The sequence below is a fragment of the Macrobrachium rosenbergii genome, chromosome 59, assembly GCF_040412425.1.
Source record: "Macrobrachium rosenbergii isolate ZJJX-2024 chromosome 59, ASM4041242v1, whole genome shotgun sequence".
In the NCBI taxonomy this organism is placed as follows: domain Eukaryota; kingdom Metazoa; phylum Arthropoda; class Malacostraca; order Decapoda; family Palaemonidae; genus Macrobrachium; species Macrobrachium rosenbergii.
In genome coordinates this window covers 23,406,385-23,419,232 of record NC_089799.1, presented here as the reverse complement: position 1 = coordinate 23,419,232, position 12,848 = coordinate 23,406,385, and the positions used below count along the sequence as shown (strand labels likewise).

At 34.6% G+C, this 12,848-nt stretch overlaps 1 protein-coding gene across 1 annotated transcript; it reads right to left on the bottom strand.

Moving 5' to 3' along the window:
* Positions 1-311: 311 nt before the first annotated feature.
* On the bottom strand, positions 312-12,848 carry LOC136837613 (uncharacterized). Its single transcript, XM_067102489.1, has 4 exons — positions 12,750-12,848; positions 11,903-12,337; positions 6,237-6,671; positions 312-770 (listed from the first exon to the last, which is right to left on the bottom strand). The coding sequence occupies exons 1-4, from the start codon at positions 12,846-12,848 to the stop codon at positions 312-314; spliced, it is 1,428 nt and encodes a 475-aa protein (XP_066958590.1).

The window sequence follows — 12,848 nt, the reverse complement described above, 5'->3', positions numbered from 1 at the left end:
ATATATATATTATATATATATATATATATATATATATATATACATAAAAAAAAACAAACCAACAAATGATTACTGTTATAAATTTTTTTTCCTCACACCATTTGCCACAAGGTACTCTCATTAATGAAATTCTATTTGAACATTAATATTTATTTCTAAATATTCTCTTATATTTGTGAATTTTCAACATTTCTAAAGGAAGTTCTCTGTATCTGCACGCAAGTAATTTCATTTTCTGTATCCTGCACCCCTGGAGAAGGAACCCTTTCATCTACCACGTCCAGAGGTGAATCCTACTCCGTTCCACTCGCTCATTTTCCGTATCCTGCACCCCTGAAGGAACCTTTCATCTCGTGATCTCCATGTCCTCCAGAGGATCCTCCTCCAGATCCACCTCCAGGACCTCCAGAGGAGCCACCGCTGAAGCCATATCCTCCAGAGGATCCTCCTCCAAATCCTCCTCCGTGACCTCCAGAGGACCCACCACCAGAGCCATATCTTCCAGATGATCCTCCTCCAGATCCTCCTCCGTGACCTCCAGACGAGCCACCACCAGAGCCATAACCTCTAGAGACTTTCCCTCCAAATCCTCCTCCTTGACCCCCAGAGGAGCCTATATTACCACCACCGAAGGAGCCACCACGAGACCCGTAGCCTCCAGAGGATCCTCCACCACCAGATCCTCCACATCTGCCACCGGATCCACCTCTTATATTTCCTGCCTGACAGACAGCCAAGAGGACACCACCGATGCAAACCAGAAGTAACTTCTGCAATGGCAAAAAAAAAAAAATAAATAAAATAAAAATAAAAAAAATCGTTGAAAAAAATATGTAACAAAGTGTTAGCAAGCATTTGATTCTCTTTATATAATAAAATTTTTCAAAAAAAATTCTCATTGAAAAGAAGTCATTTTTCAGAGCCCTCTATATATCAGGAAAAAATAATCCATTTTCCTGTATCATTATCTATATATCTTACCTGGCTAATTCGCATTCATTACTTATAGTTATTTCGTACATATTGCTTAGATCAGTTAGTTGCTTATTTAGATTAGTATATATTAGTTAAATCAGTTAACAAAGTAACTACCAACGTCTGGAAATTGCTGGATTATACAATTGGAAGCGTTTCTCTTACCATGATGTGATCAGAAACTCGCTTGAGTTGAGATTGTGCTTCTCACTGGGATCTTGTGACTTTTTATACACAGCTCCTACCGATTCTCTTCTCTGCGAAGGCCATTATTAGCAAGTTTTATTTTTTTCTCCTGCCCTTGGTGCATTAAAGAGTTTGAGACACTAATTTACGATTAATTTAGAACATACACGTAGAGAGAGAGAGAGAGAGAGAGAGAGAGAGAGAGAGAGAGAGAGAGAGAGAGAGAGAGAGAGAGATAGGTTTAAAAAAAATTGAAGCCTGCTACTTTCTACTTGCAAGAAATGTATACAGAAATATAAATTACCACACTTATGTTTATTTTTAAGGTCTTCCCTAAGTTACTCCCTCTGCAAGACAAATTAGAAAACAATAGATCATAGGAAAATACAGATGTAGTATCCTAAAATAATGCGGTTCTTTGCCTACAAGTAGGGGGAAAGGTCCATTTGGCATCCTGGCGTCCTGAATATTTGGCGTCCTCAAGAAAGGGTGTAATTTGGCGTCCTCAATTTTTATTTATTTTATTTTTATATTTTTGGTGAAGAAAATAACATGCAATTTTATTTTTATTTTTTGCTTTCGAAAATAACATGCATATATAAAAAAATTATGTAGTAAGTAGGGGAAAAGGTGCCATTTAGCGTCATGGCATCCTGAATATTTGGTGTCCTGAACATTTGACGTTCTCAAGAAAGAGTGTCATTTGGCATCCTCAATTATTATTTATTTTATTTTTTATATTTTTGGTGAAGAAAATAACATGCAATTTTATTTTTATATTTTTGCTTTGGTAAAAAGCAAGCATATATAAAAAAAAATTATGTAGTAAGTAGGGGAAAAGGTCCCCGAACTTATATGAAAGAGGCCCACTGAGTGACTCATCAACTGTCGCACGACTGATGAGATAAATCAATATAAACTATCTGTTATTAATCCCACTTTTTCGATAAGAGTCTGATTAGGAGGAGGAGACACCTTGTCGAACAGATCTGAACTGATATTAAAGAGCCCCACTGGGAGACTCGACCACATCTGTGTGACTGATAAGAGCTGAACAGTTATAAACTAACTGTCATTAATCCCACGCTATCAATAGGTGTCTGATTAGGTATCCGCTGCTGATATGATTTAGACCCGCTGCGTGACTAATGAACAGGTGTATCACTGATAAGAGTTGAAGCGTTATAAACTATCTGTTATTAATCCCACTCTATCGATAAGAGTCTGATTAGGTATCTGCTACTGATATGATTTAGACCCGCTGTGTGACTCATGAACAGCTGTATGACTTCATACGGACATTACAATGTACACCTCTCTAAGATATACAGCTCTAACTCTCCACCCGATTGTTAAAAGTCACATGTTTTAGCACACTCTCGATTACGCTCACTGTCAGTGTCACTTAATCTATGTATGGGATAATAAAAAGCGATTCCACCTATCCACTTATTTTATTAGATAAAGCGGTATACATTAACAAGTACATGAACCTGGGGGTTCTCCTGACACACATTCCAATACAATACCACCACGAGTTTTTATAACCAACCTTAAACCTCTAAATAATTTTACAATAAATAACCATAGGCTTCCAGATCTAGTATGTCATACAGCCTGACTTTCCTCCCCCTCCCCCTTCTTCTCCCCCTCTTTCGTTAGTGTTCTGCGTAGAAGAACTCGTCTTCCTCCTCCTCCTCCTCCTCCTCCCCCTCCTCCTTGACCATTCATCCTAAGTAAGAAAAATAAAATGTCTTAGAAAAACCGAACGTCCCGAAAATTAATTATGTGATGTATATTAGCAACGTTTTTTAAAAATGGAATTAATCATTACCTTTCATTTAAACAATGCATGCACTCCTTGTATGTAAGAGTTCGTTTAATGACCTAACTGCAGCGTGAACACCGCACCCTCTTGAAAAATTTGAAATAGTATTCCGTCACCCACTTGTCATTACTTTTCAAATGACTCGTGGAGAAGACGACACTCATTAACGACAAAACCGATTTTAACCCTTTATGACTCGTACAGTGAACGAAGAAAACGCGGTAAAGACCACACTTGTAAGAATTATCGGGCTGTATCTGCCTTACGGACTGGCGAAGGGTAAAGTCCGAATGTGCAACGAGAAAAGATGAGAAGTTACCAGAATAAATTTGCGGGTTTATACCGTAACTGTCAAAAAAGTAGATTGTATCCCTAGGCGAACAGTCTATATAAAACACACCCAATGTACGACAAGGTCAATACTAGAAGTTGAGGGTAGAGTATTAGATATAAAAACTAGAGGTTTAATTCTATTCGCAGGTATTTTAAACGCACCAACTTCATCCGAAGCGAACACACCTAAATATTTAATAAGACTCCCTAGCGAACCCTGTAAAACTGTCTCGATTTCTTTCGTATCCATCACACCTAGCCTCTAAGATCGCACTGAATGACTCTATCCGAATCAGTGGTTAAAATACCTTTCGTGTCACCGAACAGTAAAATCATGCAACCGTGCCCAGCTTTATGGATATTCTCAAACTGGCCGAAATCTCAACGGGCATGGAATCTTCCACCTCTTCCGTAACGAAGCTGAAACAATAGATGGGGAAGAGAAATTTTACTTAATCCCTATGCAATAAAGACACGGTGCCTTCTTTCCAACACAAGTCTGGGGAATTATTTCATTATTTAACGAGTTATTCATCCATCATCATTGACTTTGCTTAAAAGTCCAGTGACATTTATGCACTGGCCATAAAGGTTCAATTCAATTTTAATTAAACCTTAACCACTATTTTCCCAAGATCTTTATAATGTGTCTTCAGAAATTTATAATATTCATTAATCTGGTCAAAATATTACTTTAATGACTGATATTTTCTTTAGATTACAGCAATGATTTATTCCTTATTGAGATTGCCAAAATTATCTGGCATTATAATTATCACAACGAAAATCGGCAGCAGTACCATTTGAAGAAAACTATCTTTACCGATTTCACACATTTTTAAAAAAATTATGTGTTCTGTTTGGTAAAAGGTTCAGTAAGTTACTGTAGTATATTATGAAGACAGCTCGGCCAAGCTTGACAAGCAATATTGCACTAACCACGTTGCCACTACTTACATTAAGTGGTAACTGGTGCGTTTAGTTATATTTTTAAATTCTTAAAAAAATATATTTTGCATGATATAAGTATCTCATCACAGTAACCGACAAATTATTATATATTGGATGGGTCATTTCATTATACAGTATGTAGAGGTTTTCGAAAAGGAAAATTTGCTTAATGTGGGTTGTAAATGTATTCTATCGTCAATTTCTAAAACATACTGTTATCATTATTTTCTAATAGATAATTGGTTCTGTTGATAAAAGCCCACATATACTTTAAGATACTGAGAGAGAAACCGGATGAAGAGTTTTGAAGTGAAAATCGAATTCATAGTCTTAACATTACCAACATGATGAGAGGCATAACCCACTTCTAAACAGTTACGACGAACTCGTAGGATTAATGAGTATCTTTGTCATATTGAATGATTTCCTCATTTCTAGATAATCAATTTGCTCATCCTTATTATTTCTAAATTTTCAAAAAAATTTGTTTTAAACTCACTTGATTGATTGTTTGTTTCCTGGAATCATCACCAATTTTCTTGACACTGTTGCTGCAAAGATGTATGTCCACTATCCTTAGCAAAACAGTAAACGAGGTAAAAGCAAAAAAAAAAAAAAATTTTCATGACTACAAGAATTTTAGAAATACAAGCATCATATCCTTACAAAATATTTGATTTGATATGTGATATAATCATCTTGAGCAACTAACAATAATAATCTTCTAATAATTAGCCCTTTAAGTTCTAATTGGAACAGGGTAGAGACAGTGCAGTTATAGACTAAAGTATCAGCTTGTGGCCACACGTTAAGTAAGTCTTGTATTTTCCTACAAGTAATGTCTACAAGTACAAATAGGAAAAGTTTGCTTTGAGGGGTACCAAAAGATTTCAGAATAGTTCAAGCTCTGTACGGGAACGTTCTTCAAAAGGCCCGACCTTTTATAGAGTTCCAAATAAATTATGAAAGTATTTAAAGAAGCATCTTTTCTATTGTCATTTATTAAGTAAACAGAATGCACCTAGGAGATTATAGATAGTTTTATTTGTACTTATAACTAGTAAGACTTCTTGACAAATAATTTAGGAACCGTGCTTGATAATAAGTTTCTTTTCTTAATGTAAAAATCTCCACTTTCACTCAAGAGCCAATTTATTTAATATTTTGTAAAAACCACACTTGATCCTCTTTGTGCAAATAATATATATATATATATATATATATATATATATATATATATATATATATATATATATATATATATATATATATATATATATATATATATATATATATATATATATATATATATATATATATATATATATGTGTGTGTGTGTGTGTGTGTGTGTGTGTGTGTGTGTTTCATTGTGTGTCTGTCTGTATGTATATATATATATATATATATATATATATATATATATATATATATATATATATATATATATATATATATATATATATATATATATATATATATATATATATATATATATATATATATATATATGTGTGTGTGTGTGTGTGTGTGTGTGTGTGTGTGTTTCATTTGTGTGTCTGTCTGTATGTGTATATGATATATATATATATATATATATATATATATATATATATATATATATATATATATATATATATATATATATATATATATATATATATATATATATATATATATATATATATATATATATATATATATATATATATATATATATATATATATTATAAATTTTATATATATATATATATATATACTCTCATTAATGAAATTATATATATATATGCAAAATTTGAAACATTTGAACATTATATTTATTTCTAAATATTCTCTTATATTTGTGAATTTTCAATATTTCTAAAGGAAGTTCTCTGTATCTGCACGCAAGTAATTTCATTTTCCGTATCCTGCACCCCTGGAGAAGGAACCCTTTCATCTACCACGTCCAGAGGTGAATCCAACTCCGTTCCACTCGCTCTCGTGATCTCCATGTCCTCCAGAGGATCCTCCTCCAGATCCACCTCCAGGACCTCCAGAGGAGCCACCGCTAAAGCCATATCCTGCTGAGGATCCTCCTCCAAATCCTCCTCCGTGACCTCCAGACGACCCACCACCAGAGCCATATCTTCCAGATGATCCTCCTCCAGATCCTCCTCCGTGACCTCCAGAGGAGCCACCAACAGAGCCATAACCTCTAGAGACTTTCCCTCCAAATCCTCCTCCTTGACCCCCAGAGGAGCCTATATTACCACCACCGAAGGAGCCACCACGAGACCCATAGCCTCCAGAGGATCCTCCACCACCAGATCCTCCACATCTGCCACCGGATCCACCTCTTATATTTCCTGCCTGACAGACAGCCAAGAGGACACCACCGATGCAAACCAGAAGTAACTTCTGCAATGGCAAAAAAAAAAAATAAAATAAAATAAAAATAAAAAAATCGTTGAAAAAAATATGTAACAAAGTGTTAGCAAGCATTTGATTATCTTTATATAATAAAATTTTTCAAAAAAATTCTCATTGAAAAGAAGTCATTTTTTCAGAGCCCTCTATATATCAGGAAAAAATAATCCATTTTCCTGTATCATTATCTATATATCTTACCTGGCTAATTCGCATTCATTACTTATAGTTATTTCGTACATATTGCTTAGATCAGTTAGTTGCTTATTTAGATTAGTATATATTAGTTAAATCAGTTAACAAAGTAACTACCAACGTCTGGAAATTGCTGGATTATACAATTGGAAGCGTTTCTCTTACCATGATGTGATCAGAAACTCGCTTGAGTTGAGATTGTGCTTCTCACTGGGATCTTGTGACTTTTTATACACAGCTCCTACCGATTCTCTTCTCATGAAGGCCATTATTAGCAAGTTTTATTTTTTCTCCTGCCCTTGGTGCATTTAAGAGTTTGAGACACTAATTTACGATTAATTTAGAACATACACGTAGAGAGAGAGAGAGAGAGAGAGAGAGAGAGAGAGAGAGAGAGAGAGAGAGAGAGAGAGAGAGAGAGAGAGAGAGAGAGATAGGTTTAAAAAATTGAAGCCTGCTACTTTCTACTTGCAAGAAATGTATACAGAAATATAAATTACCACACTTATGTTTTATTTTAAGGTCTTCCCTAAGTTACTCCCTCTGCAAGACAAATTAAAAAACAATAGATCATAGGAAAATACAGATGTAGTATCCTAAAATAATGCGGTTCTTTGCCTACAAGTAGGGGGAAAGGTGCCATTTGTCGTCCTGGCGTCCTGAATATTTGGCGTCCTCAAGAAAGGGTGTCATTTGGCGTCCTCAATTTTTATTTATTTTATTTTTTATATTTTTGGTGAAGAAAATAACATGCAATTTTATTTTTATTTTTTTGCTTTCGAAAATAACATGCATATATAAAAAAAAATTATGTAGTAAGTAGGGGAAAAGGTGCCATTTAGCGTCATGGCATCCTGAATATTTGGTGTCCTGAGCATTTGACGTTCTCAAGAAAGAGTGTCATTTGGCATCCTCAATTATTATTTATTTTATTTTTTATATTTTTGGTGAAGAAAATAACATGCAATTTTATTTTTATATTTTTGCTTTGGTAAAAAGCAAGCATAAATAAAAAAAAAAATATGTAGTAAGTAGGGGAAAAGGTCCCCGAACTTATATGAAAGAAACCCACTGAGTGACTCACCAACTGTCGCACGACTGATGAGTTAAATCAATATAAACTATCTGTTATTAATCCCACTTTTTCGATAAGAGTCTGATTAGGAGGAGGAGACACCTTGTCGAACAGATCTGAACTGATATTAAAGAGCCCCACTGGGAGACTCGACCACATCTGTGTTACTGATAAGAGCTGAACAGTTATAAACTAACTGTCTTTAATCCCACACTATCAATAAGTGTCTGATTAGGTATCCGCTGCTGATATGATTTAGACCCACTGCGTGACTAATGAACGGGTGTATCACTGATAAGAGTTGAAGCGTTATAAACTATCTGTTATTAATCCCACTCTATCGATAAGAGTCTGATTAGGTATCTGCTACTGATATGATTTAGACCCGCTGTGTGACTCATGAACAGCTGTATGACTTCATACGGACATTGCAATGTACACCTCTCTAAGATATACAGCTCTAACTCTCCACCCGATTGTTAAAAGTCACATGTTTTAGCACACTCTCGATTACGCTCACTCTCAGTGTCACTTAATCTATGTATGGGATAATAAAAAGCGATTCCACCTATCCACTTATTTTATTAGATAAAGCGGTATACATTAACAAGTACATGAACCTGGGGGTTCTCCTGAAACACATTCCAATACAATACCACCACGAGTTTTTATAACCAACCTTAAACCTCTAAATAATTTTACAATAAATAACCATAGGCTTCCAGATCTAGTATGTCAAACAGCCTGACTTTCCTCCCTCCCCCTTCTTCTCCCCTCTTTCGTTAGTGTTCTGCGTAGAAGAACTCGTCTCCTCCTCCTCCTCCTCCTCCCCCTCCTCCTTGACCATTCATCCTAAGTAAGAAAAATAAAATGTCTTAGAAAAACCGAACGTCCCGAAAATTAATTATGTGATGTATATTAGCAACGTTTTTTAAAAATGGAATTAATCATTACCTTTCATTTAAACAATGCATGCACTCCTTGTATGTAAGAGTTCGTTTAATGACCTAACTGCAGCGTGAACACCGCACCCTCTTGAAAAATTTGAAATAGTATTCCGTCACCCACTTGTCATTACTTTTCAAATGACTCGTGGAGAAGACGACACTCATTAACGACAAAACCGATTTTAACCCTTTATGACTCGTACAGTGAACGAAGAAAACGCGGTAAAGACCACATTTGTAAGAATTATCGGGCTGTATCTGCCTTACGGACTGGCGAAGGGTAAAGTCCGAATGTGCAACGAGAAAAGATGAGAAGTTACCCGAATAAATTTGCGGGTTTATACCGTAACTGTCAAAAAAGTAGATTGTATCCCTAGGCGAACAGTCTATATAAAACTCACCCAATGTACGACAAGGTCAATACTAGAAGTTGAGGGTAGAGTATGAGATATAAAAACTAGAGGTTTAATTCTATTCGCAGGTATTTTAAACGCACCAACTTCATCCGAAGCGAACACACCTAAATATTTAATAAGACTCCTAGCGAACCCTGTAAAACTGTCTCGATTTCTTTCGTATCCATCACACCTAGCCTCTAAGATCGCACTGAATGACTCTATCCGAATCAGTGGTTAAAATACCTTTCGTGTCACCGAACAGTAAAATCATGCAACCGTGCCCAGCTTTATGGATATTCTCAAACTGGCCGAAATCTCAACGGGCATGGAATCTTCCACCTCTTCCGTAACGAAGCTGAAACAATAGATGGGGAAGAGAAATTTTACTTAATCCCTATGCAATAAAGACACGGTGCCTTCTTTCCAACACAAGTCTGGGGAATTATTTCATTATTTAACGAGTTATTCATCCATCATCATTGACTTTGCTTTAAAAGTCCAGTGACATTTATGCACTGGCCATAAAGGTTCAATTCAATTTTAATTAAACCTTAACCACTATTTTCCCAAGATCTTTATAATGTGTCTGCAGAAATTTATAATATTCATTAATCTGGTCAAAATATTACTTAAATGACTGATATTTTCTTTAGATTACAGCAATGATTTATTCCTTATTGAGATTGCCAAAATTATCTGGCATTATAATTATCACAACGAAAATCGGCAGCAGTACCATTTGAAGAAAACTATATTTACCGATTTCACACATTTTTAAAAAAGAATTATGTGTTCTGTTTGGTAAAAGGTTCAGTAAGTTACTGTAGTATATTATGAAGACAGCTCGGCCAAGCTTGACAAGCAATATTGCACTAACCACGTTGCCACTACTTACATTAAGTGGTAACTGGTGCGTTTAGTTATATTTTTAAATTCTTAAAAAAATATATTTTGCATGATATAAGTATCTCATCACAGTAACCGACAAATTATTATATACTGGATGGGTCATTTCATTATACAGTATGTAGAGGTTTTCGAAAAGGAAAATTTGCTTAATGTGGGTTGTAAATGTATTCTATCGTCAATTTCTAAAACATACTGTTATCATTATTTTCTAATAGATAATTGGTTCTGTTGATAAAAGCCCACATATACTTTAAGATACTAAGAGAGAAACCGGATGAAGAGTTTTGAAGTGAAAATCGAATTCATAGTCTTAACATTACCAACATGATGAGAGGCATAACCCACTTCTAAACAGTTACGACGAACTCGTAGGATTAATGAGTATCTTTGTCATATTGAATGATTTCCTCATTTCTAGATAATCAATTTGATCATCCTTATTATTTCTAAATTTTCAAAAAAATTTGTTTTAAACTCACTTGATTGATTGTTTGTTTCCTGGAATCATCACCAGTTTTCTTGACACTGTTGCTGCAAAGATGTATGTCCACTATCCTTAGCAAAACAGTAAACGAGGTAAAAGCGAAAAAAATAAATTTTTTCATGACTACAAGAATTTTGGAAATACAAGCATCATATCCTTACAAAATATTTGATTTGATATGTGATATAATCATCCTGAGCAACTAACAATAATAATCTTCTAATAATTAGCACTTTAAGTTCTAATTGGAACAGGGTAGAGACAGTGCAGTTATAGACTAAAGTATCAGCTTGTGGCCACACGTTAAGTAAGTCTTGTATTTTCCTACAAGTAATGTCTACAAGTACAAATAGGAAAAGTTTGCTTTGAGGGGTACCAAAAGATTTCAGAATAGTTCAAGCTCTGTACGGGAACGTTCTTCAAAAGGCCCGACCTTTTATAGAGTTCCAAATAAATTATGAAATTATTTAAAGAAGCATCTTTTCTATTGTCATTTATTAAGTAAACAGAATGCACCCTAGGAGATTATAGATAGTTTTATTTGTACTTATAACTAGTAAGACTTCTTGACAAATAATTTAGGAACCGTGCTTGATAATAAGTTTCTTTTCTGAATGTAAAAATCTCCACTTTCACTCAAGAGCCAATTTATTTAATATTTTGTAAAACCACACTTGATCCTCTTTATGCAAATATATATATATATATATATATATATATATATATATATATATATATATATATATATATATATATATATATATATATATATATATATATATATATATATATATATATATATATATATATATATATATATATATATATATATGTGTGTGTGTGTGTGTGTGTGTGTGTGTGTTTCATTGTGTGTCTGTCTGTATGTGTGATATATATATATATATATATATATATATATATATATATATATATATATATATATATATATATATATATATATATATATGTATGCAAAATGTATATATATATATGCAAAATAATTACTGTTATAAATTTTGTGCCACAAGGTACTCTCATTAATGAAATTCTATTTGAACATTAATATTTATTTCTAAATATTCTCTTATATTTGTGAATTTTCAACATTTCTAAAGGAAGTTCTCTGTATCTGCACGCAAGTAATTTCATTTTCCGTATCCTGCACCCCTGGAGAAGGAACCCTTTCATCTACCACGTCCAGAGGTGAATCCTACTCCGTTCCACTCGCTCTCGTGATCTCCATGTCCTCCAGAGGATCCTCCTCCAGATCCACCTCCAGGACCTCCAGAGGAGCCACCGCTAAAGCCATATCCTCCTGAGGATCCTCCTCCAAATCCTCCTCCGTGACCTCCAGACGACCCACCACCAGAGCCATATCTTCCAGATGATCCTCCTCCAGATCCTCCTCCGTGACCTCCAGAGGAGCCACCAACAGAGCCATAACCTCTAGAGACTTTCCCTCCAAATCCTCCTCCTTGACCCCCAGAGGAGCCTATATTACCACCACCGAAGGAGCCACCACGAGACCCATAGCCTCCAGAGGATCCTCCACCACCAGATCCTCCACATCTGCCACCGGATCCACCTCTTATATTTCCTGCCTGACAGACAGCCAAGAGGACACCACCGATGCAAACCAGAAGTAACTTCTGCAATGGCAAAAAAAAAATAAATAAAATAAAAATAAAAAAATCGTTGAAAAAAATATGTAACAAAGTGTTAGCAAGGATTTGATTATCTTTATATAATAAAATTTTTCAAAAAAAATTCTCATTGAAAAGAAGTCATTTTTCAGAGCCTTCTATATATCAGGAAAAAATAATCCATTTTCCTGTATCATTATCTATATATCTTACTTGGCTAATTCGCATTCATTACTTATAGTTATTTCGTACATATTCCTTAGATCAGTTAGTTGCTTATTTAGATTAGTATATATTAGTTAAATCAGTTAACAAAGTAACTACCAATGTCAGGAAATGGCTGGATTATACAATTGGAAGCGTTTCTCTTACCATGATGTGATCAGAAACTCGCTTGAGTTGAGATTGTGCTTCTCACTGGGATCTTGTGACTTTTTATACACAGCTCCGACCGATTCTCTTCTCTGCGAAGGCCATTATTAGCAAGTTTTATTTTTTTCTCCTGCCCTTGGTGCAT

Excerpts from the sequence above, each read along its gene's own strand:
- LOC136837613 (XM_067102489.1), bottom strand. The coding sequence starts at position 12,848 with ATGCACCAAGGGCAGGAGAAAAAAATAAAACTTGCTAATAATGGCCTT. Across the intron at positions 6,672-11,902 it reads ACGAGAGCGAGTGGAACGGA|AAGTTACTTCTGGTTTGCAT; the intron begins GTAGGATTCACC and ends TTGCCATTGCAG. Across the intron at positions 771-6,236 it reads ACGAGAGCGAGTGGAACGGA|AAGTTACTTCTGGTTTGCAT; the intron begins GTTGGATTCACC and ends TTGCCATTGCAG.